General features: G+C 41.8%; 1 protein-coding gene across 1 annotated transcript; it reads left to right on the plus strand.

The window, feature by feature from the left end:
- Positions 1 to 739: 739 nt before the first annotated feature.
- Positions 740 to 27,809, plus strand: LOC110202139 (ceramide synthase 4-like). Its single transcript, XM_020978191.1, has 10 exons — positions 740 to 912; positions 2,274 to 2,391; positions 3,877 to 3,995; positions 4,239 to 4,296; positions 6,823 to 6,873; positions 19,956 to 20,048; positions 20,629 to 20,757; positions 24,485 to 24,591; positions 24,913 to 25,069; positions 27,521 to 27,809. Exons 1-10 carry the CDS (start codon positions 740 to 742, stop codon positions 27,686 to 27,688), a joined length of 1,173 nt encoding a protein of 390 aa, XP_020833850.1. The 3' UTR covers positions 27,689 to 27,809.

Raw genomic sequence — 27,809 nt, forward strand, 5'->3', positions numbered from 1 at the left:
AGGAAGCTTAGAGTTACAGAGCTGGACAGGCCCTGGGACAGGGTCTAGTTCAACTCTCACCTGAAGCAAGAATCCTTTGCTACATTGTCACCAACAGGGGTCATCACTCAGCCTCTCCTTGAATACTTTCAGTGATGGAGAGATCACTCTTCTTGCTTGAAATCAGTGGTTGCCCTTCACTCTGTCATTCTCTTTTTTGTTCTAAGGACCTTCTCAGTTTTGATATTCACCAAGGACCTTTCACTTCTGGCATTCTGGGTCCTATGGGCCCTGCCAGTTCTTTGGTTCTAGGATCTGTTTCCCTCCTCGGGAACCTCTACCACTTTGACAACCCATGGTCACATCAGACTGGGCTGAGCTAATCTGTTTAAGGAAGGTGCTGGACAGATTAGGATACCAGGCTCTCTTATGCCAAGGGAGATTCAGGCAGCAGCCAGCATGTTAAATGAGAACTGCCCAGCTCCCAGGACCTCTGGGTGGCAAATGCAGTGGACATAGCCCTGGATATGGAATCAGAAAACCTGAGTTCTAGGCTCAGCTCTGTCACTGTCTCACCATATGATCTCCTCCTATTTTGAGGCCTCAGTTTCTCTGTAAGATGAAGTGGTTAGACTTCGTTAAGGTCGCATACTTATGACATTCTCTATTTCTAAAAATTGATGATCTGGGTGCACTGACTCCATTAACTATGGTTTGTCCTGCCAATCCCACTTGAGACATTTGGTGAATTACCCTCAGGATGCTGGCCACCTTGTACAAGTCATTTTGGAAGACTGAATACTGGCTCCCTCCCGGGTACACTTGGGCTGATTTGGAAGATTCAGATGGCATCACATACCCTCATCCCAAAGACCTGCTGGCAGCCATTCCCCTGACATTTGTCTTACTAGTCGTTAGATATGGCACTGAGAGGTGAGTCAGCTGTGGAGGATTTCCCCTTACCCCCTTTAAAAAATAATTAAAATTTTTTTGATGCCTTTTACTTTTAGAAAACCTTTACTATGAAAAAAAATCTTTCCATCAAATATCTTTGATAAAAATCCAATGTATAGATACCTATATGGGTGCCTTATTCTCCTGTATTACCATAAACTTATTAAGGGTAAGGATGATATCTTAAAGTCTGTTATCTCCCACTAGCTCTGGGCACTGGGCTTGGTAACACAATAAGGGCTTACCAGAGAATGGGGTAAATTATCTCATAAAAAAAAAAAAACAGAAAAGAAAAGTCTCTTACAGTGGAAGGGGAATCGGGGGAAGGTGAGTGGGAATGAGTGAATCTTATTCTCATAGGATTTGGCTTATGGAGGGAATAACATACACATTCAATTGGGTATGGAAATCTGTCTTACCCTACAGGAAAATAGGGGGAAAAGGGGACAAGAGAGCAGGGGGATGATAGAAAGGAGGGCAGATTGGGAAAGGGGTTAATCAGAAGTAAATATTTCTGAGGAGGGACAGGGTCAAAAGAAAGAATAGAATAAATGGGGGGCAGGATAGGATTAAGGGAAATAGAGTTAGTTTTTCACATGTCTATTATGGACGTGTTTTGCATAACTGCACATGTACAACTTATATTGAGTTGCCTGCCTTTTCAATGAGGGTGGGTGGGGAGGGAGGAAGAGAGAAAAATTGAAACCTAAAGTTTTAAAAACATATGTTTAAAAAAATGTTTTCACATGCTGCTGGGAAATAATATAGGAAATGGGGTGCAGAAGTCTATCCTGCCTTACAGAAAAATAGAAGGGGAAGGGGATAAGAGAAGGGGAGAGAGATAGAAGAGAGGACAGAATAGGGGAAGGGATAGTCAGAATGCATGACATTTTGGGGTGGGGGGAGGGGGAAGATGGGGTAAAAACATGGAACTCAAAAACTTGTGGAAGTGAATGTTGAAAACTAAAAATAAATAAATTTATATTTAAAAAAAAATTAGGGCTTACCAGATACTTCATGAATTTCAGGGGGGGAGAATATTTGCTCTTTGACTGTGGCCCAGCATCTTGAGAAGCCCATCTGATCCACTTAAAGGGATCTTCCAGCCCCCTTCCCTGACAGTCCAAAAGACTTTCCCATAAGGGAAGGTTAAGCGTCCTATATGTGCCCCACAGGCACCCCTTCCTCTTCGTACATCCTCCTCCCATGCTCCATCTCCCCAGGGTATGCCAAGTGGGCTGTGATAGGTCAGTTGGTGGGCAAGATCTGTCAGAGAGCTCCCAAAGGGCCATAAATGGGAGAGTTCCTGTGCACTCAGCTTCTCCTGTCTCCTCTCACAGGATCATAGGGCTGCCCTTAAGTAGAGCGCTGGGTGTACGTGATCCCGTCAGGATCAAGGCTACTCCCAACCGCATCCTGGAGTCATTTTTCTGGACCCAGAGTAAGAATCCCAAAAAGGTAAGCAGGCCACAGGTTTGGATGCCATTAAGGATCCTGGGAGGTTTAAGTCTCCAGACCCTTCAACAGGGCAGTTTCTGATGTTCAGTGGCTCTTGAATAAGAAGTGGGGGAGATGGGAGGTGCTATGTACCTAGGGCTCACTCAGATACCTGCTCTCTGTGTTCCTGTTTCTTCTAGAGAGGGTGATTCTTACTCTGAGCATCAAGTTCTACCAACCTCTAACCTCAGAGAAGATTAAGAGCTCACCAGAACTGGGTTCTAATCCCACCTCCACTGCTGACTTGCTTTGCGACTTTAGTCAAGTCACTTGACTTGTTTTTGGAGCCTTAGTTTTCTCACCTGTAAAATGAGGGGATGATCTCTAAGGTCAACACCAGCTTTCCCATTCTATGTTCTGTAGACATGGTTTTCTCCCTGAGAGTCATCCCCAATACCTCATCTCCATATTCAATCAGTCGCCAAGCCTTGTTGATTCTGTTTCCGTAACATTTCCTGAAGCCATCCCCTTCTCTCCACTTCTCCCACAGCCATTTGAATTCAGGTCCTCACCATCTCTGCCCCCCACCCCCCACTATTGCAATGCCTTCCCTAATGTGTTCCATTGCCTTCACTGTCCTTGCTCCACACAGCCTCCAATAAGTCATGTCTGACCGTGCCACCTCTCTGCTCCTCTGAATGTCTCTCTATTGACTCCAAGTTAAATACAAACAGTTCTTTTTGACCTGTAAAGCCATTTGCAATTGGACCCCAGTCTGCCTTTTGAGACTTATTCCACATCACTACCCCACACACTCTGCTCTCGGCAAATTCACCTACTCACTGTTATTTGTATCTGACATTCCATCCCTCACACCCATGCAATTATACAGGCTGGCTCCTATGTCTGCCATATTCTCCTTCCCCAGGAATGCTCTCACTTCTCCATTGTGGAAACTCCGGCTCCCTTTAAGGCCTCTACCTCCTTCAAGAAACTTATCCCGATTTTCCCAATTATTAACATTCTCCTGAAATTACTTTGTATTTATTTAAGTCTATTTTGTATTTATTTACATGTACACATCATATCTCCCCCAACAGAATGTAAGCTCAGTTAAGGTGGGACATGGTTAGTTTTCATCTCTCCATAGTGCCTGACATGTTGGTTTCAGAGACTCTTCCCCAGTGCGGACCTCCTTTTCCCCAAAGGGCATCATGGCTATGGCAGGGCCAGGGTGTGGCCTAGGTAATGCTTTTATTGAGGGAGTTGTGTCCCAGTCTGAGACAGGAAGGGGTGTCCTAGGGAAGGAGGCAGCCCCTTGGACCCTGCCCTTGGAGACTAGGCTCAAGAACGAGCCATGCTCTTGGAAGCCACTAGGCCCCTGGGGAGAAGAATGGGCGCTCCCTGATTAGGGATACTATGTGAGCTTAGGGGAGAGGGCAGTCACGGGAAGCTAAGGTCCTCCCTTTGTCCATCCTACCCCTAATCTTCTCCTCTGGTGTCCAGGATGAGCTGAGTCACCTGGCCAGCCAGTGCAGCCTCTCTGTGAGGCAAGCCGAGCGCTGGTTTCGACACCGGAGAAACCAAGAGCGACCATTACTGAGCAAGAAATTCTCTGAATCCTGGTGAGTTGGGGAGACCCAATGGAAGACTAGCTCCAAGGCACCATTACTGAGCAAGAAATTCTCTGAATCCTGGTGAGTTGGGGGGACCCAATGGAAGACTAGCTTCAAGGCATCCAGATTTAGGTCAATAGGCCTGACTTGAAAAGCAGGTGCCCCACAATTAGTTCATCTTTCCACCCACCCCCTCCATCCCCAGCAAGACAACCTTATCCATTCATCTCCACTCCTGTTCTGTATTTTCAGTTCAAGATTTTTATTTTACTCCTGTTCTTCTTTTGGAGGCTTGCTCATCTTCTACAATGTGAGTATGTCCTGTCCCATCCCTACTGCGTGACTATCTCTCCTCATTTTACTCCTCATCCTCTCCATTCCCGTTGTCTTTGTCCTTCCGCCTTTTTCTGCTCATTCATCCTCTTCCATCTTCCTCCAATTCCTTCTATCCCCTCATTTTTTCTCTCTTTGTCCTCTTTGTTCTCTGTTCCCACATTGTTCACTTTGTCCCTTCTTGCTTTGCCCCTCTTTCTTTCTTTCTTCTTTCTTTCTTCTTTCTTTCTTTCATGCAGTTGGGATTAAGTGACTTGCCCAGGGTCACACAGCTAGTAAGTGTCAAGTATTTGGTCTGAGGCAGGATTTGAACTCAGGTCATCCTGACTTCAGGGCCAGTGCTGTATCCACTGCACCACTTAGCTGCCCCCACTTTGTCCCTTTTTCATGTCCCTTCCCATGTCCCCATAGTCATCATCTCTCTTCCTTTACCCTTTGTGAATTTTTGTCCTCTCCACCTCTCATTTCCTTCATCACTTTCCCCGCTCCATCCCTTATCCTATCTCTTCTTTGTCCCCCAATCCTTTCCACTCCCATTCCCTTGATTCTTCTCTTCTTGATTCTGCTCCTCCATTCTCTGCCTTCATAGGCTCCCCACACTCACTTTATCCTCACTCTCTTTCTCTCTCATTCTGTTCCCTTTTCTTATCTATTTCATTGCCACTACACCCCTACCTTGATCCCAATCCATTCCCCCCCATCAACCCCAAATCATGTCCTTCATCCTCTTATATCACCCCACGTTGCAGCCATCTAAGGGCGATGTAGCTAGACTGGTCACTCTGACCAATAGGCATCATGAGTAAGATAAGAACTGAATCAGAAATAGTGCCCTCAATCATAGAAATGAGAGTTTCAGAGGGAGCAAGTCCAGGGTTGGTGGGGGAGGGGAGGAGAAAGGAGTGAATCATAGAATCCCAGGAATTGAGAATCAGAAAGGACCTCAGCAGACATCTTGTCCAATTCATATAGGAAAGGAGTCTACGCTATAACATACCTGACAAATGGCCATCATTCAGCTTTGGCTTGAAGACCTCCCCGTAGCGGGGACACATCACCTCCCAGAGTAGCCCTTCTACTTTGGGACAGGTCTCATTATTAAGAAGTTTTTTCTTGAGATCAAGCCAAAATTAGCCTCTTTCTAACTTCCACCTATTACTGCTGGTTCTGCCTTCTGGGGTCAAGCTAACTTGGAGACAGTCATCATGTTCCCCTTGAGTCTTCTCCAGGCTAAACTTGCTCAGTTTCTCTAGTGGATCCTCATGTGACATGAATTCAAAGCCCTTCCCATCCGATCAATGGCCAAGTCTTGCTGATTCTATTTCCATAACATCTCTAGAAACCATCACCTCTCCACTCCCACCAGAGCCCCCCTATTTCAGGGCCTCAGCACCTCTGCTCCCCACTATGGAAATAATTGGTTCTGTAGCCCCCATTGTCTCCCTTCTAACAGTCCATCCTCCTCACAGACTTTCCTAAAGCTCTTATCTGACCATGTCACTTCCCTCCTCAAGAATTTTTTTTAATTTAAAAAAAAATTTTTATAAAGAAACTTAAAGGATTCCCTATTGCCTCTAACATAAAATACAAACTGTTCTCTTTGGCCTGTAAAGCCCTCCACAGTTTGGCTTTAATCTATCTTTTGAGGCTTATATATAAGCACCCACCATATTCTAGACACCATATTCTATTTGGGGGGGGGCTTTTTGGTGTTTGGCTATCAGAGTTAAGTGACTGGCCCAGGGTCACACAGCTAGTAAGTGTCAAGTGCCTGAATCCATATTTGAACTCAGGTCCTTGTGACTCCAAGGCCGGAGCACTATCCACTGCACCACCTCGCTGCCCCTAGACACCATATTCTAGACAAATTCACCTATTTCTCGTTACTGGTTGCCCTCCTCTGGACACTCCCCAGCTTATCTATTTCCTTCTTAAACCATGGTGCAAAGAACTATACCTAATCTTCCAAATGAGGTCTGATGAGAACAGAATACAGCTCGATTACTCCTCCCTAGTCCTGGAAGCTATGCCCCTCTCAAGGCAGCCTAATGTCCAATCAGCTATTTAGGCTACAATATTACACTGCTAAAACTTTTAAATCTTTTTTTTTTTTGAGAAAGGAAGACTAGTTAAATGCTTCAATCATTTGGAAGCTTCATAGTTTGACAGACCTCTCTAACCCAGCCCATACTCCCTAGCTATTCCAGAGCTAACAGAAGGACCAGATGCTAACAATCTGGAGGGATGTAGAAAGGAACAAAGGGTCAAGCCTTTCATCTAACCAGGGGTTAAACCTCATAAGTTTGATTCTGACTTGTCCAGAACCTGGGGAGGAGGAGGTCAGGATAAGGATAGGAGATGACATAAGGTGGTAATGCAATCATTCCTGCTGAATACTTAGAGTTCCCTAGGGGAAGGCTCAAGGCTATGGGGAGGAACTGTTGTTTGTGGGGACTAGTGATTCTGAAAGCAGTGTCTAGAACATGTCCCTTGTTTCTTCTAGGCATCTTGGTTTGGCCAACCAGAGACATTGTGGAAGGGATACCCTAAGCAGGTGAGCTGTGCCTGGACAAGGGCCAGATTTGTCCACAGAAACAAGCCCTGGGAATGATGATGATGATGAAAGCTAGTATTTATAAAGCACTTTAAGATTTGCAAAGCACTTCCCAAATATTATATCATTTGATTCTCACAACAACTCTGTGGGAGGTGCTATGATTATCCTCATTTTATAGATGAGGAGACTGAGACAGACAGAGGTTAAGTGACTTGCCCAAGGTCACACAGCTAGTAAGTTCTCAAGCTATATTTGAACATAGGTCTTCCTGACTCCAGGTCCAGTACACCATCCACTGCACTCCGTAGCGGCCAGAAATGACTGTATGTGTTGCATGCTCTCTCCCTCTTCCTATGCTTATTGCAAACCCCCTACCTTCAGAATCACAGAATCTCAACACTGAAGAGGACCAGAAAGCTGTCATAACTGAACAAAATTCTTCACCCCACCTCTACTTGAAGTTCTCTAGGGAGGGTAAAGCTTCCAAGGCAGCCCAGTCTACTTTAGGAAACTCTCTTTGTTAAGAAGTTTGTTCTTACATCAAACCAAAATCTGGCCATCTGTAGCTTCCTTCCACTGAACCCAGTTCTTCTCTCTGGAGTTGTCTTCCACATGATGGCCCTCCAAGTATTTACAGACATTAACCATGTCCTCCATTTATTTTCTTTTCTCCAAGCTAAATATACTCAATTATTTTAATAAATCTTGATCATAATCAGTGTGACCCCAAGGCCCATAACCGTCCTGAGTACTCTCCTTTACAACCTTCTCCAGTTTTTAGAAGTCTTTTTTTAAAATACGGCACCCAAAACTCAACACTGTGGCCAAATCAGACTCATTATAATTCCTTCCCTTCCCGCAATTGATTGTCTTTGGCACTCTCTACAAATGTTCTTTTCATCTCTCATTGAGCTGCCAACACCACCCCATTCACACATCCTGATTCAGCTGAAGACCTCATCCCATATTTTATTGAGAAAAGAAGCCATTTGCCACGACCTCCTTCTTTTTCCCTTGGCCATATCTCAAAATGCCTAAACAACATTCCCCTTTTCCTCTTCTCTATGTCTCTAATGAAAAGATTATTCTTCTCACTAAAACCAACCCCTCTACCAAGTCCTCTGGTTTCGTCCCCTCCTGTCTCCTTCAACAAATTGCTCTGTAATTATTTGCAAAAGGACTTAGTGTTGAATATTATTCCTCTCATAATTTAGACTAATATTGAATTAATTCTTTTGGTTGTCTCATTACATTACTGACTCATATTCAGCTTGCAGCCCACTAAAACCACCAGATATTTTTCAGATCCATTGATAACTAACAACCTTTACCCCATATTGTATTTATGAATTTGATTTTTCGAACTTTTACACTTTAACACTTAAGATTTTATGTTTACCATTTTAAAATAATATTTATTTTTCCCTAGTTTCATATAAAGACAATTTTTAACAGTCATTCTTAAAAATTTTTGAGTTCCAAATTTTCTCTGTCCCTTCCTCACCTCTCCCTCCATGAGATAGTAAGCAATTTGATATAAATTATACATTTTCAAACTTGCAAGCATATTGCCACATTAGACATGTTTTAAAAGAAACCACAGGGCCAAAACATGGAAAAGTGCAGAAAGTGAAAAATAGTATGCTTAAATCTGCATTCAGATTCCATCAGTTCTTTCTCTGAAGGTGGTTAGCACTTTTCATCATGAATCTTTTGGAATTGTTTTAGGTCATTCTATTACAGAGAATAGCTACGTCATTCACAGTTAATCATCATACAGTGTTGCTGTTACTATGTAGAATGTTCTCCCAGTTCTGTTTACTTCACTTTTCATCAGTTTAGATGTGTTTCCAGGATCTTTCGAAATCTGCCTGTTCATCATTTCTTAAAACAAAGTCATAATCCCTTACAATCATATACCACAATTTACTCTTCCATTCCCCAGTTGATGGGCATCCCCTCAAGTTCCAATTATTTGCCACTACAAAAAGAACTGCTATAAATATTTTTCTACAAGTAGGTCCTTTCCCTTTTTTTTAAATCTCTTTTGGATATTGCTGAATCAAAGGATTTGCATGGTTTTATTGCCCTTTCAAAGTATTTCTAAATTGCTTTCCAGAATGATTGGATCAGTTCACAACTCCACCAACAGCACATTGGTTCCCAATTTTCCCACACCCCTTCCAACATTTGTTATTTTCCTTTCTGTCGTATTAGCCAATATGATAGAGGTGAGGTGGCTCCTCAGAGTTGTTTTACTTTGCATTTCTCAAATCAATAGTGATTTAGAGCATTTTTTTCATGTGACTATAGATAGCTTTGATTTCTTTTTTTAATTAATTTATTTTTAGTTTCCAATATTGTTTGCACAAGATTTTGAGTTCCAAATTTTCTCCCCATCTCACCCCTTCCCCCACCCCAAGAGGGCATACATTCTGTATACCCCTTCCCCTAATCTGCCCTCCCTTCCATCTCTCCCCCCGCCAGCTTCTCTTATCACCTTCCCCTTCTATTTTCCTGTAGGGCAGGATAGATTTCTATATTCCATTGCCTGTATATCTTATTTCCCAGTTGCATGTGAAAACAATTTTTAACATTTGTTTTTAAAACTTGGGGCTCCAAATTCTCTCCCTTTCTCTCTCCCCATTCACCCTCTATTGAGAAGGCAAACAACTCAATACAGATTATACATGTGTAGTCATGCAAAACACTTCCATAGTAGTCATGTTGTAGAAAACTAACTATATTTCCCTTCATCCTATTCCACCTCCCATTTATTCTATTCTTTCTTTTGACCCTGTCCCTCCTCAGAAGCATTTGCTTCTGATTAGACCCTCCCCCAATCTGCCCTCCCTTCTATCATTCCACCCATCTCTTATCACCTTCCCCCTTATTTTCTTGTAGGGTAAGATAGATTTCCATACCTAATTGAGGGTGTATGGTATTTCTTCCTTAAGCCAAATCTGATGAGAATAAGATTCACTCATTCTCTCTCACCTTCCTCCACTTCCCTTCCACTGTAAAAGCCTTTTCTTGTCTGTTTTCTGTGAGATAATTTACCACATTCTACCTCTCCTTTTTTCCTTCTCCCAATATAATCCTTTCTCACCCCTTAATTTTATTCTCCAGATATCACCCCTTCATCTTCAACTCACCCTGTGCCTCTATCTATCTATCTATCTATCTATCTATCTATCTATCTATCTTATACTCATATATATGCATATAATTTTTTTCCCCTCCAACTACTCTAATACTGATGAAGGTCTCATGAGTTACAAATATCATCTTTCCATGCAGAAATGTAAACAGTTCAACCTTAATAAGTCCCTTGTGATTTGTCTTTGCTGTTTACCTCTTCATGCTTTTCTTGAGTCTTGTATTTGAAAGTCAAATTTTCTATTCAGCTCTGGTCTTTTCATCAAGAATGCTTGAAAGTCCTCTATTTCATTGAATGTCCAATTTTTCCCCTTGAAGGATTATACTGTTTTTCTGGTTAGGTGATTCTTGGCTATAATCCTATCTCCTTTGCCCTCTGGAATATTATATTGCAGGCCCTCTGGTCCCTTAACATAGAAGCTGCTAAATTTTGTGTTATCCTGATTGTGTTTCCAAAACACTTGAATTGTGTCTTTCTGGCTGCTTGCAATATTTTCTCCTTGACCTGGGAACTCTGGAATTTGGCTATAATATTCCAGAGGGGTTTTCTTTTGGGGATCTCTTTCAGGAGGTGATCAGTGGATTCTTTTGATTACTATTTGACCCTCTGATTCTAGAATATCAGGGCAGTTTTCCTTAATAATTTCTTGAAAGATGATGTCTAGGCTCTTTTTCTGATCATGACTTTCAGATAGTCCAATAATTTTAAAATGATGTCTCCTGAACCTATTTTCCAGGTCAGTTGATTTTCCAATGAGATATTTCACATTGTCTTCTATTTTTTTCATTCTTTTGGTTTTGTTTTACAATGTCTTGATTTCTCATAAAGTCACTAGCTTGCATTTGCTCCATTCTAATTTTTAAGGAAGTATTTTCTTCAGTGAGCGTTTGGACTTCCTTTTCCATTTGACCAGTTCTGCGTTTTAAGGCATTCTTCTCCTCATTGGCTTTTTGGACCTCTTTTGCCATTTGGGTTAGGCTATTTTTTTAAGGTGCCATTTTCTTCAGTATTTTTTGGGTCTCCTTTAGCAAGCTGTTGACTTGTTTTTCATGATTTTCTTGCATCACTCTCATTTCTCTTCCCATTTTTCCTCTACTTCTCTTACTTGCTTCTCAAAATCCTTTTTGAGCTCTTCCATGGCCTGGGACCAATTCATATTTTTCTTGGAGGCTTTGGATATAGAAGCTTTGACTTTGTTGTCTTCTTCTGGTTCTACGTTTTGATCTTCTTTGTCGCCAAAGTAAGATAACATAGTCTGCCTTTTTTTGCAGTTTGCTCATGTTCCCAGCCAATTACTTGAGTTTTAAACTCTTTGCTAAGGTAGGGGTCAGCTTCCAGTGTGGAGAATGTATTGTCCCAAGCTTGGGGCGGGGGGGGGGGAAGTTGTGCATTTGTTTTCAGAGATACTTCTAGGGACCTGTAAATTTTCAGTTCTTCCAAGGTGGTATGATCAAATGCAAGGTGTTCACTCCTTTCCTGGCCTGTACTCTGGTCTATGAGTGAACACAAATACTCTTTTCTGTCTTGGAACTGTGAGGAGGATTCCCTTTTCACTGCCACTACAAGCTCCACCACGCCAGCACTCCTGTTTTCCCCAGAACCACCACCCAGAACTGTGACCCAGATCCAAGCATGAGCAAAGCAAGAGAATCCTGCCTCAGCACCAGCAAAGAGATCCCTGCAATCCCCCTCTGATCAGCCACTTGATTCCCCCTCTATCTGTGGACCAAGAACTCTGGAAGCAGCCACCATCCCAGGGTTGCGCTGGGACTGGGGCTGGGACCAAGCTTGTCTCTCACCATGGTCCAACAGACCTTTGCTACTGACCTTCTAAGTTGTCTTTAGTGTTTGTGGGTTGAAAAGTCTGGAGACCACCATAGCTTCTCATGATTCAGTCCCCTGGGGCCTGCTCCAGGTTCGCTGAGGCCCAGGTCTTTGTTGGTGGTGTGGCCCATGCTGAACTGCGCTCTCCTCTCCCAGCCTGGCGCAACAGACCTCTCCAATCAACCATCCAGGTTGTCTTGGGCTGGAAATTTGTTTCACTCTGTCTTTTCGTGGGTTCTACTGCTCTAGAATTTGTTTAGAGCCATTCTTTACAGGTATTTGGAGGGGTTTCAGGGAGAACTCAAGCAAGTCCCTGCTTTTACTCTGCCATCTTGGCTCCACCCCCAAAGGCTTTAATTTCTTCATCTGAAAACTGACTCTTTATATACTTTGACCATTTATCAATTGGGCAATGACTTTTATTCTTATAAATTTGACTCAGTTCTCTGTATAATTGAGAAATGAGGCCTCTATCAGAAACACTTGCTGTAAAAATTGTTTCCCTTCTTTCTGTTTTCCTTCTAACCTTGGTTGCATTGGTTTAGTTTACACAAAACCTTTTAAATTTAATGTAATCAAAATTATCCTTTTTGTATTTCATAGTGTTCTCTAGCTTTTTTCTGATCATAAATTCTTCCCTTCTCCATAATTCTGAGAGCTAAACTATTCCTTGCTCTCCTAATTTTCTTATGGTATCACCTTTTATGTTTAAAACATGTACCTATTTTGATCTTATCTTGATATACTGTCTAAGACATTGCTCTCTACCTAGTTTCTGCCAAACTGCTTTATGGTTTTCCCAGCAGCTTTTGCTGTCCCAAAAGCTGGGGTCCTTGGGTTTATGAAACACTAGATTACTATAGTCATTTACTACTGCATCTTGTATAGTTATTTTCTTCCACTGATCCACCACTCCAATACCAGATAGTTTTGATAATTACCACTTTATAATACAGTTTGAGATCTGGTAGGGCTAGGTCACCTTCCTTCACATTTGTTTTAGTTAATTCCCTTGATATTCTTGACCTTTTGTTCTTCCTGATGAATTTTGTTGTTATTTTTTTAACTCTATAAAATAATTTTTGGTAGTTTGATATGGCACTGCATGAGTAAATTAATTTAGGTAGAATTGACATTTTTATTATATTGGCTCAACCTACCCATGAGCAATTGATATTTTTCCAATTGTTCAGATATGACTTTATTTATATGAAAAGTGTTTTGTAATTGTGTTCATATGGTTCTTGGGTTTGTATTAGTTAAGTAGTCTCCCAAGTATTTTATATTGTCTACAGTTATTTTAAATGGAATTTCTCTTTCTATCTCTCGCTGTTGGACTTTGTTGGTAATATATTGAAATGCTGATGGTTTATGTGGGTTTATTTTATATCCTCCAACTTCATTAAAGTTGTTAATTATTTCAAGTAGTTTTTTAGTTGATCTCTAGGATTCTTTAAATACACCATCATATCATCTGCAGAGTGATGGTTTTGTTTCATCATTGTCTGTTTTAATTCATTTGATTTCTTTTTCTTCTTATTGCTATAGCTAGCATTTCTAGTATAATATTGAATAATGGTGGTGATAATGAGCCTTTTTCCTTTCCCCCTGATCTTATTGGGAAGGCTTCTAGCTTATCCTCATTATACGTAATGCTTGCTAATGGTTTTAGATAGATACTGCTAATGGTTTTAATGAAGACTTCATTTATTCCTATGCTCTCCAGTATTTTTAAAGGAATGGGTACTGTATTTTTCAAAAGCTTTTTCTGCACCTACTGAGATAAGCATACAGTTTCTGTTGGTTTTGTTATTGATATGGTCGATTATGTTGAAAATTTTCCTAATATTGAACCAGCCCATCATTCCTGGTACATATCCCACCTGGTCATGCTGTGTGATCTTTGTGATATATTGCTTTTATCTCCTTGATAATATCTTATTTAAAATTTTTGCATCCATATTAATTGGGGAAATGTATCCATAGTTTTATTTCTCTTTTTTAGCTCTTCATGATGTACCAGCACCATACTGGTGTCATAAAATTATTGGGATACAATTGGACACAGTAGTTCCTAATTATTACTTTAATTTCCTCTTCATTGGTGGTGAATTCACCCTTTTCATTTTTTATCCTGGTAATTTGGTTTTCCTTTTTTTCAAAATTAAATTTCCCAATGGTTTATCTATTTTATTGGGTTTTTTTCATAAATCCACTCCTAGTTTTATTTATTAGCTCAATAGTTTTTCTTTCATTTTTATTAATCTCGCTTGATTTTCAGGATTTCCAATCTGGTGTTTAATTGGGGATTTTAACTTGTTCTTTTTCTAAGTTTTCTTTTAGTTGCATACCAATTCATTGATTTGCTCTTTCTCTATTTTATTGATGTAAGAGTTTAAAAATATAAATTTTCACCTAAGTACTACTTTGGTTGCATTCCATAAATTTTGGTATGTTCTTTTACTGTTGTCATTGTCTTTAATGAAATTATTGATTGTTTCTATGATTTGTTCTTTGACCCACTCATTCTTTAGGATTAGATTATTTAGTTTCCAAGTAATTTTTATCTTTCCATAGCCTTTCATTACATGTAATTTTTCTTGCATCATGATCTGAAAAGAATGCATTTAATATTTCTGCCTTTTTGCATTTGATTGTGAGGTTTTTATGCCCTAATATGTGGTCAATTTTTGTGTAGGAGCCATGTACTGCTGAGAAAAAAATATAATCCTTTCCCCATTCAGTTTTCTCCAGAGAGCTATCATATCTAACTTTTCTAAAATTCTGTTCACTTATTTAACATCTTGCTTGTTTATTTTGTGGTTAGATTTATCTAGCTCTGAGAGTGGGAAGTTGAGGTCCCCCTCTAGTATAGTTTTACTATTTCCTCTTATAACTCATTTAACTTCTCCTTTAAAAATTTGGATGCTTTACCATGTGGTGAATATATGTTTAGGGTAGTTTTCCTTGAGGTAATCAGGGTTAAATGACTTGCTCAGGGTCACACAGCTAGTAATTGTCAAGTATCTGAGGCTGGATTTGAACTCAGGTCCTCCTGACTCCAAGGCCAGAGTTCTATCTACAGTGCCACCTACCTGCCCCCCTATAGTCTTTTAATGTAGAAGCTGCAAGGTCCTGTGTAATCCTGACTTTGGTTCTGTGATATTAACATAGAGATAAGAGAAGTAGGGGGAGATAGAAGGGAGGGCAGATTAGGGGAAGGGGTATTAAGAATGCATGCCATCTTGGGGTGGGGGAGGGATGAGATGGGGGTAAAGTTTGGAACTGAAAATCTTGTGGAAGTGAATATTGAAAACTAAAAAAAAGAAATTAAAGAAAGAGGAAAGTAACTTGGGAAAGAAAGAAAAAGAAAGAAAGAAAGAAAGAAAGAAAGAAAGAAAGAAAGAAAGAAAGAAAGAAAAAGAAAGAAAGAAAGAAAGAAAGAAAGAAAGAAAAAAGAGAAAGAAAGAAAGAAAGAAAGAAAGAAAGAAAGAAAGAAAGAGAAAGTCCTCTATTTCATTGATTATCCATTTTGGGGGGGCAGCTAGGTGGCACAGTGGATAGAGCGCTGGCCCTGAAGTCAGGAGGACCTGAGTTCAAATCTGACCTCAGACCAAGCACTTGACACTTACTAGCCGTATGACCCTGGGCAAGTCACTTAACCCCAATTGCCTAAAAAAAAAAAAAAGATTATCCATTTTTCCCCCTGAAAGATTATACTCAGTTTTGCTGGGCAGGTGGATTATTAGTTTTAATCCTAGGTCGTTTGCCCTCTGCAATATCAAATCCCAAGTCATCTGATCCTTTAATGTAGAAGCTGCTGAATCTTGTGCTATCCTGATTGTGGTTCCACAATACTTGCATTATTTTTTTCTGACTGCTTACAGTATTTTCTCCTTCACCTGGGAACTCTGGATTTGGCTATAATGTTCTTGGGAATTTTCATTTTAGGATCTCTTTCAGGAGGTGATCAGTGGATTCTTTCAATTGCTATTTTACCCTGTGGTTCTAGAATATCAGGCCAGTTTTCCTTGATAATTTCTTGAAAGAGGATGTCTAGGGTCGTTTTTTTGATTGTGGCTTTCAGGTAGTCCCATAACTTTAAAATGACCTCTCCTGAATCTGCTTTCCAGGTCAGTTGTTTTTCCAAGATATTTCCCATTGTCTTCTATTTTTTCATTCTTTTGGTCTTGTTTTATCATGTCTTGCTTTCCCACAGAGTCATTAGCTTCCATTTGCTCCATTCTAGTTTTTTAAGAAATTATTTTAAGGAATTTGTACGTCCTTTTCCATTTGGACAATTCTACTTTGTAAGGAGTCATTATCTTCAGTGAGTTTTTGTGCCTCTTCCTGTGCCAGCTGTTGACTCTTTTTTCATGACTCTCTTGCATAACTCTCGTTTCTTTTCCCCACTTTTCTTCTACCACTGACTTTTGACGCCTTTTTGGAGCTCTTCCAAGAGTTCTTCTGGGGCCTGAGATCAATTCCCATTTCTCTTTGAGGTTTCACATGTCGGCATTTTGATGTTGCTGTCCTCTCCTGAGTTTGTGTTTTGATCTTCCTGTCAGCATAGTAGATGTCTATGGTTGGGGTTTTTTTTTTTTTTTTTTGCTCAAGTTGAGCTCTGCCCCTAGGGTGTAAGGGACTAACCCAAGCTTCTTATGTGAATACCAGGGGCCTGGCCACTGGCCTGATGCATTGGGACCTCCCAGGCTGTGACAGCTCACCTGTTGCACTAGGACCTCCAGGCCTGGCACCTCACATGCTAGCCTCACGGCTAGCCCATTTTGTCATTGATCTGCTGTTCTGGGGACACAGGACCTCAGTTGCTGATCTGTAGTGGGGCTAGGGGCCTCCCACTGGCTTGCCTGGACACTGCCTACACTGGGCTGTGCTCCCCTTATACCCAAATAAGACAGCCTTTCCTTTAGTCTTTCTAAATTGTCTTGGGCTGGAAAATTGTTTCACTCTATCCTTTTGTGGATTCTGCCTTTCCAGAATTCATTTTGAGGCATGGTTTAAAGTTGTTTGGAGGAGAACTTGGGAGAGCTCGTGCAAGTTCCTGCCTTTTTTCCACCATCTTGGCTCTGCCTCCTATATTTACACTTCATAAATTTCACCTTATTCGTTTTATCTAGACATCCTAGACTGTCAAGATTTCTCTGGATCCTAATTGTCATCAAGTTGGCTGGCTATGTCCTAGCTTGGTGTCATCTGAAATTTTATTAGCCTGTCATCTGTGCCTTTATCCAACTCATTGATAAAAAAAAAAAAGTTATGTTGGACAGCACAGGACCAACCATTAATCCTGGGATATCTCACTGGAGGCTTCTTCCAAGTCCATGTGAAACTATTATTAAATGATGACTCCTAAAATTCTAGCCGTTCAACCATCTCTGAATCCACCTAACCAAAGAAGTTCATCTCTTCTCTTTTCTACAAGAATATCCTGAGAGATTTTGTCAAATGCTTGTCCAACCTTTGGGTCAACTGTCTATAGCATTTTCCTAACTTTCCAGTTTGGTAACCTTTTCAGGAAAAAAAAAAAAAGCTAATTGTTACGTTCTGTAACTTCAATTATGCCCTCACTGCAATCTCCTTGCAATCAATAGTTTTGGGCATTCTCCACAACAACTGTCCCAATTATTTTCTTCTCTCTTTGAGCTGCCCAGGTCACCCCTTCTACATACCCTGACTTAAAGGAGGGCTTTGTCTCACAATTTACCGAGGAAAGAGGCCAATCCCCATGAGCTCCCTCTTCTTCCCTTGTCCATATCTTAAAACCCCTTCATATCATTCCCCATTCTCTCCTCTATATAAGTCTCTAATAAAGAGATGGCCCTTCTCAGCAGGGCCAATCCTTCTACAAGTTCCCTTGATCTCATCCCTTTTTCCTTCAATACTATCACCTAATTATCCCTTCTCTAATCTACACTCTCTCTCTACCTACTGGTTTTTTCCTCACGCCCTACAAACATATGCAAGTCCATTTCTTTATTGAGAAACTGTGCCTAGACCCTACCATCCCCTCAATCTACTTGTAACTCTCTCCAGTCATTTGCAGTCTGGCATCTGACATCATTACTCAGCTCTGTCCAAAGTAAGCAGTGGCCCCTAAATTGCCAAATCTAATGGTCTTTTTTTTTAAATCTGCACCTTTCTTGACTGAAATATTTGAAATTGCTGACCATCCTCTCTTCCTGGATGCGCTCTCCTTCCTGGTTTTTTTGTGACATTACTTTCTTAATAATAACATTCATGCAATATTTCAAAATTTGCAAAGGGCTGAGGCAGGATTAGAACCCAGGGCTTCCTAACTCCAAGTTCAACACTTTATCCACTACACTATCAAACTACCTTGTTTTTTATACTGCCTGTCTTGTTCTTCCACCTCAGGTTTCTTTCTTCACTTATCATCCATGTCACACCCTTTACCTGTAAGGTTCTATGTTGGGCCCTCTTCTCTTCTCTCTCTACATTCTCTCTTGCTGGATCAGTGATGCAGTGCACAGCATGATGGACTTGGGAGTCAAGAAGACCTAAGTTCAAATCCTGACTCAGACACTTCCTAGCTATGTGACCTTGGGCAAGTCATTTAGCCCTGTTTCCATCTGGAGAAATGCAGATAATCATAGCACCTACCAACCAGGGCTGTTATTAATCTTAAGTGAGATAACATATGTAAAGTGCTCTGCAAATCTGAAAAGATTGCGTGAATGTCAGTTATTATTGATTATTATATTGGTGTACTTCATCAAGGCCTGGATTTAATCATCATCTCTATGCTGATGACTCCTAGATAGCTATACTTAGCCCTAATCTCTCTTTCTTGAGCTTTAATCACACATCTCAACTGCCTTTTGGACTTTTCATGCTGGATGACTTGCAGGCATCTCAGACTCAACATATCTACAACCCAACTCATTCTCCTTCCCTGAAACCAATTTGTCAAAATAAATAATTAATTAAATAGAAAATAAATTTTAAAAAAAAAACAATTTGTTTTCCAAACTTCCTCTTCTGTTGAAAGCAGCTCTATCCTTCCAAATGAGGTTTGCAATTTCATGTGGTCATCATTCTCAACACTTCCCTTTCCTTTCCTCATATCCAGTCAGTTCCTACATCTTATTGCTTCCACCTCCCCAAAACCCTTCACCTCTGTCCCCTTCCCTCCACTCAAATAGCCACAGGCCCTCTTCACCTCTCATCTAGATTATTATATTAGCCTTTTCATTGACCTCAAGTCTCTTCCCCATTCCAATCCTACTACATGCAGCTGCCAGAGAGATTGGTCTAACTGCATCACATCCTAATTCAATAAAGTCCATTGTTTCCCTTATACTTCAAAGGTCAAAGATGAACTACTGTATTTCATATTTAAAGCCAATGACCTTACCTCCAACTCCTTTCCAGCTTTATTGTACACTTCTCCCCTCCTCATGTGTACTGTGATACAGCCAAATTGGACTTCTTACTCTTTTCACACATGATTCTTCCTCATCTCAGTGCCCATCCCTCATGCTTGGAATGCACTACCTCCCCACCACCACATCTTGAAATCTCTATAGTTCTTCAAAATTCAGTCCAAATGCCACTTTCTTTATGAAGTTTTCCTTGATTACCCAACTGCTAGTTTCTTTCCCCCAAATTCTTTTTTACCTTTTATTTATTGTGTGTGTATATATGTATATATGTACATATATATACATATATGTACTATAAACATACATGCATATGTATATGTATGTGGCACATTGTGAATGTATTATGTATGTATGTGTATGAATATGTGCGTGTATATGTTGTTTCCCCTAATTGAATGTAAGTTTCTTGTCTTTGATTCCCCAGCGCTGCACATATAGGTAAGTTTAATAGATGCTTGTTGACTGCTTGATTGCCGGGCATGACCTGATTTATGGAGGACTGGTCCCAGGTGTATTCTAACCATAGACCACAGCCTAGCATGGCTGGAGAATAGGATGGGACAGGGTATTTGGTCCCATCTTACTGGAATTCCAAAACAGTTCTTTCCCTGTTGAGCTCTGTGTCTACCTATGGACAACACCAATGACCAAGTGACTGCTTTGACCCTCAGCCTCTGCAGCCTGCCATATACTGGTGGTATATCTTGGAGCTCAGCTTCTACCTCTCTTTGCTGCTCACTCTGAACCACGATGTGAAGAGGAAGGTGAGTCTGGAAGGAGCCCAGGTTTTGGGGAAAGCTCTTGTCTTCCCAGTTAAGGGAGAAGAGTAGAGGGAAGAAAAGCCTGGCTTCTACTGTCTGCCCCCATGAGAAAAGTGCCGTGCTTGGTCCTGGCCCTGAAGGCCAGTTGCTGCCAAGCACAAGTCCTTGTCCTACAGAAGCCGTAAGGGCAGACCTGGTCCACTCCACTTGAGCTTGGTAGATTCTGTTAAAGACTGAGTAAGGAGGCCAGAAGCTAAGGAGCCAATTCCATTCTGTTCAATTCAATAGCCAAGGTGCTTTCTCTGGAGCTTCCAACCCAATCACCAGCTCTCCCTCCAACATACTTACTGTCAGCCATTTGACTCTCCTTATTCATCTTCTCCTTGTACCTCACCTCAATCTTTTCATCCTCTTGACAGACTGGAACTTTCCCTGAGAAGACTGTCAATATAATCAGGGCAGAAGAGGTGGGAGGAAACATATACCTAGACTGTGGGTCAGAGTATAACCCTGAATATGGGCAAAGTGAGCTACATCCTCTGGGAAGTAAGCAAGGTCTTCATGGCTACCCTTCTCTTCCCAGGACTTCTATGGGTATATCATCCACCATTTTATGGCTGTCAGTTTGATCTCCTACTCTTATTCTGCGAACTTCATATACATTGGTGTTCTGGTGATGCTGTTACATGATATGTCAGATGTCCTTCTGGAGGTGAGTGAGTCCAGCCTGGAGGAATATAGCTGAGTCCCTGGAAGCCTTATGTGTGCAGACGTCACAGCCTCAGAGAAGGGAACAGAGCTGTCCCTAAATTCCCCCACCATTATTATATTCCATTATTCCCAGTGGGTCAGGAGGCCCTAGCAGAAGAAGGGACTCAAGGCTCATGTGGACCTGATGCCCTCCCTGGGGAGAGGGGGATGACCCAAAAGAGAGAGATGAGACTTGTCGTCTCCATAGCTCTGTCCCTCTGTTGCTGTTGGTTGTTGTTCAGTGACGTCTGACTCTATGTCACCCCATAGACTTTGTCCATGGGGTTTTCTTGGCAAAGATACTGGAGTTGCTTGCCATTTCCTTCTCTAGTGTGTACACATTTCATAGAAGAAGAAGAACTGAGACAAATAGAAGTTAAGTTACTTGCCCAGGGTCACACAGCTAGTAGGTATTTGAGGCTGGATTTGACCTCAGATCTTCCTAACTCCAGGCCCTGTGGTCTATTCAGTGCACCACCTAGCTGTCCCAGCTCTGGCCGTACTGGAGAGTAAAAGTCCAGGGAAATATCTAAAAACAAAACTTAGCTGTGGTTCACATCTAGTGTCTCCCCAGAATAGGGGAGGAGGCACACTAACTGGGTCCCTTTTAAAAAAAAGTTCTCATTATGCAATATGAGTATTAGGTGTAAGACAGCTCTTAATGTCCCCTACCACAGGGAATGCCTGATGCAAAAGACTCTCAAGTGTACATTAGCAAATACAGTCATTCTACGACAATGTGACATAAGCATTCCCAAATAACACAGTGCCTTTCAAAATCTCCAACAAAAAAACACAGAGTTTATGAGGATAATGAGGCTAAAGGCACAAAACTCAAAATTTTATCAGTGACACACCAGAAAAAAAAAGTAGGAATCCAATTTTTAAAAAGCATACACAGTTTTACACATATTAAGTGGTTAAGAAATGCAGAAATAGTACAACAAATGGAGGCTGTGCACTTGGCTGTGGGTTACTACTCCATCGAGGCCCCAGGTGCACAAACAAGCTGGCATGTAGCCATAGCGGAAGGGAATGGGACAAAGGAGGAAGTGGTGTAGACCAGCCTTTCTCTGCTCTTAGCTCTGGCTGTACTAGGAGATACACAATGACACTTTACCTTGACAAAGACCTGAAGGTCAGCAGCAGAGGAGATATCAAGAACTTGGGTTGTAGTTTCTCAGTTACTGTGAAGTGGTGCCATTTTCTGAGCTCTTTCACTGTTCGTTGCAGAAAAAAATTGAGTAGAAGCAAACTTGAAATTCCTGTTCTGCTCAAAGAATTCCCTAATATAGCAATCATGTTGGAACAAATTCTTGTTTTCAGAAGCCACATTATAGCAGCATTGACCATACAGAAACATAAAACACCACCATTAGCTCTCTACATTCATCTTACTCCTCCTGAAAGGCACAAGCACTTTGTGGAATGATGGGACAGATAATTCACACTGACCTCAGGCTTTCATTGTCAAGATCCAGATCTCCTAATCAGCTAGGGCATGGATTACTTTGGTTCTTCAGCTACAGGACTGTTATAGGAATGATTATCTTCTCTGAGAAACTCTTCTCCTTCTGGTAAGTTGATATCTGAATTCAGAACACTGGAACTCTTTTCCTATAAGGTTACCACCAAGGATAGAAATAACTATTTCTCGGGATCACTGGTCTATGACCTGCCCTGCAGAGGGATGGATAGTAGAGAAATCTTTTCCCCAACCTTGCTAGAAGTCCAAGGGAGCAAAAGTGTTAGCAAAGAACCTGACAGTGAAGGGTCCCAAAGGAGAGTTGACACAGATATTTTCATGGCCCACTTCAGGGAACAAGGTTCCATCCCAAGTCTGTCTTTCTGATTCTGTGGACAGTCAACACCTCAGTCATGAGGACTAATCAGGAGTTGCTCTATCATTCTGGCATAGTCGATGTCTCTCGGTAAAAAAAAAAAAATTGTCAGGCACCAGTTCTACCTGTGAGGGGTTCACACAGCAGTACAGTCATCAGGACTCTTGCTTAGCCTTCCTATAGGGACAGGTGGTACCTTTGCGTGGGCTTTTCCAGGTCAGCATTCTTTGATTCTTCCCTCTATAGTCAAATCTTGGCAGGAGTCATGGGGAGGCAGGGTGAGAGAAAAAGATATATAAGTCTTGCCAGGGGATAGAGCTGAAAGAGCAGGAAAGTTGGGTAGGCTGAGCATAGCTCTATAGACCTACCCAGGTCACAGAGGCCCTGAATAACTTGGCTAATAGAATCAATGGTGGCTTTGCTAATGTGCTCATGGCAGAAAGTTAGAGAGGCTGGAAGCAACAGGTTGAATTCCACCAGGGTCTCAAAAGATCTTGCTCTAGGAGAAAGGATGCACAGAGCAAAGGGCTACAGTTGAGATGGGGCAGGGAGAAATCAACTTTGCAAGCAGAAAATAGCAAAGTGTGTCTGAACAATGCTTTCTTTGGAAAAGCCCTGCAGGGTTAGTGGATAAAACATACAATGGGAGTTCAGGGGATGACACTGTCAGCCATAAAAGTTCATGCAGTTTGGGCTGCATTCAGAAATACCCAGTCACCAAAACAGGAGAGGTAAGAGTTAATCCAGACATGAATCAATCAATCAACAAGCATCAATTAAGTGCTTGCTAAATACCAGTCACTTAAGGTGGTTTGCCTCAGTTTCCTCATCCTTATACTCCAGTATCTTTGCCAAGAAAACCCCAAATGGGGTCAATGAGAATCAGACATGACTGAAACAACTAAAGAATAACAAAACATACATGCTATCTATTATTGTTGTTTGTATATATTAATTATATTTTTTGAATGAGTTTGAGGAACAGGAAATAGGCCAGACTTGGTTAGAGAATAGAGTATAAGAAGGTGAGTAATAAGTTTAGAAAGGTAAGTTGGGGCTAGGTCATGAAGGGCTTTGAATGCCAAACATGGGGATTTATATATGATCCTGGAGATTATAGGGAGCCACTGGAATTTTTGAGCAGTGGATTGATGGACAGTGGACCTGTCCTTAGGAAGATTACTCTGGCAGCTGAGCGGAGAAGGGACTGGAGTGGAGAGAGACTTGAGGCAGGGGGTCCAATTAGGAGGCTGCTTACGGTAATCCAGGCAAGAGGAACTAGCCTTAATTCTGGTGGCTGTGTAACTGGAGATAAAAAGATATAGATGAGACATATTGTGAATATGTGTATGGAGCGGGGTGGGGGGTGGCAAAAGTGAGGAGTAAAAGACGACAGTAGGGTTTCAAATCTAGTGATTAGAGATGTGGTGCCTTTGAGAGAAATGGAGAAGTTCCAGAGAAGGGTGGATTTAAGGGGGATAAGATCTACAACAAATGTTACAACCCATCCATGTGGGTTTATCCTGTGACTAGCTCTGTCCTTTGCAAAATAAGAAGGATGGGGTTGGGCTATTTCTCACTGGTCAATGCCCTGGAACTCAGCCCAGCCTCCAAGGGGCATCTTTAGGCTGCATATAAGAAAAAGCTTCCTAAGGTACAAAGCTCTCTGGAAGTAGAACGTATGATCTGTAAGATATGAGCTCCCCATCATTGTAGGCCTTCAGGTGAAATGATGGCTTGTCTAGGGGGGCTCTTGGACAAGTGTAGGCTGTACTAGATACCCTCTGGGGCTCCCTCTGAACTCTGGGTTTGTGTGTTACCAAAATTCCCTCTGTTGTCTCCTTCTAGGCTGCTAAGATGATAGCTTACGCAAAGTGGAAGCAAGCTCAGAACGTCACGTTCATCCTCTTTGGCCTGGTGTTCTTTGTTACCAGACTCATTTTCTTCCCAACCAAGTAAGCTGGGTTCTAGGAGGTGGGGTGGGGTGGGGGGAGGGCAGGGAGGAGGAAAGTAGTTTGAGTCCTAGGGACCTTTTGCTGCCAAAAGCTGCCTCCTAGAAAGAGGAGTGAGCCTCCTGCCTGACAAGTCCTTCTATGTGGGAAAAAGATGAGATAAGGTCAAGCCAGGGGTCCTTTGAGGATCCCTGTGGCTTTTACTCTGTCCCTGCCATTTTTGGGGGGAGAGCAAGTTGTTTCTGATGACCAAGGCATCTGAGCCCTGGCAGCCTGCCTCCTCCCTTCCCACATTGTGACCCCCAGTTCCTCTCTCTCTTACAGAGTCATCTACAATTCCTACTGTATTTTCCAGAACAACAACCAATTCTTCTTTGGATATTATTTTTGCAATGCCCTCCTGATGATTGCACAGAGTCTTAATCTCTTCTGGTTTTTCCTCATCCTCAAAATGTTCTATAAGCTTTTATCACAGGGCCAGGTAAGTACAAAACTTGTCCCCCCAACTCCTGTCCATCAACAAAGGAGAAGGTGAGGAAAGAGGAGGAGTACTGGAGGTGGAAGTGGAGCATGGAAACTCAGGCCTAGTATCCTAGTACCAATAGGCACCCAAATACTACCAGCAAGACATCTTACCCAATGCCCTTGTCTTTCCAATCTCAATCTCAATCTCCCTCTCTCTCTCTCTCTCTCTCTCTCTCTCTCTCTCTCTCTCTCTCATTTCTATCACCTCATCTCTGTCCATCCTTCTTTTCCACTCTGTCTCACCCTACATACTCAGTCAGGTGCCAAATATTATCACTTCTACTTCCACAATATCTCACCCTTCTAATCCCTTCTCCATTCACACACCCATCATCCCTCACAGTACTGAGAAGTGGTTTTCCCAAACCACAGGTTAGACCATAGAGAAAGGAGATGATAGAGAGAACAGTATGCCGAAGAAGATGGAAAGAGATGAGATCAAGGGTGTATATCAAGGAGTTTGCCTTGGCAAGGAGGAAGACCACCATTTTTATGTGAGAGAATGGTGAAGGAGAAGATGCCTGAGTGATGTGAGAAGAAGAGAGGGGGAGATGAGGGAGCTCTCATTGCATGACTTCAATTGTTTCAGTGAAGTAGGTCCTCAGCTGAGAGAGTAAAGGGAAGAGTACTATGAGAATCCTAAGGGATAAAAGGTTTAAAATTTCCATTGTGCTAAGTAGTCTACAAATCAATTAGGAAAGTGTAAACAGATTCTCTTCTTCAGGGAGAACCCAGTTGATAATGTGTACCATAAATTTGTAGGGGAGCTCAGTTATTATGGCTCTTTGATTCTTCTTGACCTCCAGTCAGCAGCAGATGAATAAGAATAACGGAGATGGATGTTGGGAGTAATCCAAGGTTAGGGTTTGCGAGAGTATGATAGCTATTAGGACAAGGAGGCAAGAGATTAAAATAGAGACGATACCATCCAGTTGGACTGAGTCACCAAGGGGTCAAGAGAGGCAAAGAAGGAGAGTGTAGCCAGTGCAAGGGGTGATAACCTCATAAGGAACCAAGGAGTGGGGTTTGGGGAGGAGGGAACTGGAGGTCACTGTGAAGAAGAATAAGGTTGGTCATTGTAAAGCAGAGAGAAGAATGGAATAATAAAAGATTATGATTAGATAAGAATCTCAGAGTTTATGTACATGAAAGTGGAATATTTGTGAGCGATAGCAAACTGATGGATATGATCATTTCTATGTGTGGCTGAGGTGGAGAGAAGGGATAGTTCATGGGAGTTGTGTAGTTGAGTTAGAAAGTTAAGGTGTTTAAGGGAGTATCAGCAGGTATATTGAAGTCCCCTAGTATGAGAGTAGGAGTTTTGAGTGGGGGTAAGAAACACAGAACTCATTGAGGAAAGAAGGAAGGAGAATACTCTGGTTGATTGATAATAGCCACTAGGACATAGATTGGGTGATAAATTCATTCACTGAGTAAAGAATAAACTCTCCTCCCCAGTGAATGAATGAATGAAAAAACACTTATTAAAAGCCTTAACATTGTACTAAGCTCCAGAAATACCAGTAAAAAAAAATTGAGACTGTACCCTTAAGAAAGAGCAGACAATACATAGAGGGCAGTGGGCCAGAGAGGTTTGTTTTGGTTTGAGAATAGCTAGCATTTATGTAGTGATTTAAGGTTTGCAAAGCACTTTACAAACATTACCTCATTTGGGAATCCATTGGGATTATGAAGGGAGTCATAATCTATCAACATGCCATTTCCTGTAGCAATGGAATGTTGACGCATATTTCAAAGCTGGAAATCAGCAAAAGGGGGTTTTAGGGTTCACACATTGCCAGGGCAAATGCAAGGTCTGGTAGTCCAGAGGGTGAAACAGCAGGTAGCATCAGTGACCAGGCAACAGTGACCAACCTAGTAGCTCCCTGGTACCACCAAAAGAAAGTATAGACTTAATTTATCGTTTAAAACCTTGCACCATTGAGCCCTTGTCTACTTTTCTAGCCTCACTATACATTGCTCCCATTGCTTTACTCACAACTCTGTTTGGCCAAACTGGCCTTCTTGCTATCCCTCACCCAGGATGGTCCATGTCCCATTTTTCTGTCTTTACATGTGCTGTCTCCTCATGCCTAAAATGTAATCCCTGCCTCACGTCTACTTCTTAGAATTCCTTATTCCCTCTAAGACTCAACTCAAGTATCACCTAAATTAGGCATTTCCTGATTTCCTCCCTACCCCCACCTTCTACTGCCCTCCATCTCAAAATTTCCTCGTCTATTTACTTTGCATGTATTCTACATATAATTTTATAAGTGCAGGCTATTTCTCCCAATAGAAAGGCCTGTTGCATTTTAGTCTCGGTTCCTCCTTTGCTTTGTATGGTAATTAGTGCATGCAGGGGTTTAAAAGACGCTTATTGATTGATTGTCCCTATGGTTCTCAGGTAAAGGGTGATGTAAGGAGTGACCTAGAGGAGCCAGACCTGAGTGATGAGCAGTTGACAGTGAGACAACAAAGCAATGGAAGACTCCAGTTCAATGATGCCACAGATATTCGGGCCCGGGGGGTTCGAGGGACTGGCCAGCTCACAGAGGCTGTCCCTGTAGCATAACCTAGACGAGCTTAGTGAAGATCCCTGGATAAATGGTCTCCTGAGAAGCAGTTTGAATTCAGGTCCAGGCCACACCCAACACTGCTGCCTTGGTATGGTACATTAAACTCCTTTTGTCTTA

The sequence above is a fragment of the Phascolarctos cinereus genome, unplaced genomic scaffold (genome assembly GCF_003287225.1).
Source record: "Phascolarctos cinereus isolate Bilbo 61053 unplaced genomic scaffold, phaCin_HiC Scaffold_4;HRSCAF=312, whole genome shotgun sequence".
Classification (NCBI taxonomy): Eukaryota; Metazoa; Chordata; class Mammalia; order Diprotodontia; family Phascolarctidae; genus Phascolarctos; species Phascolarctos cinereus.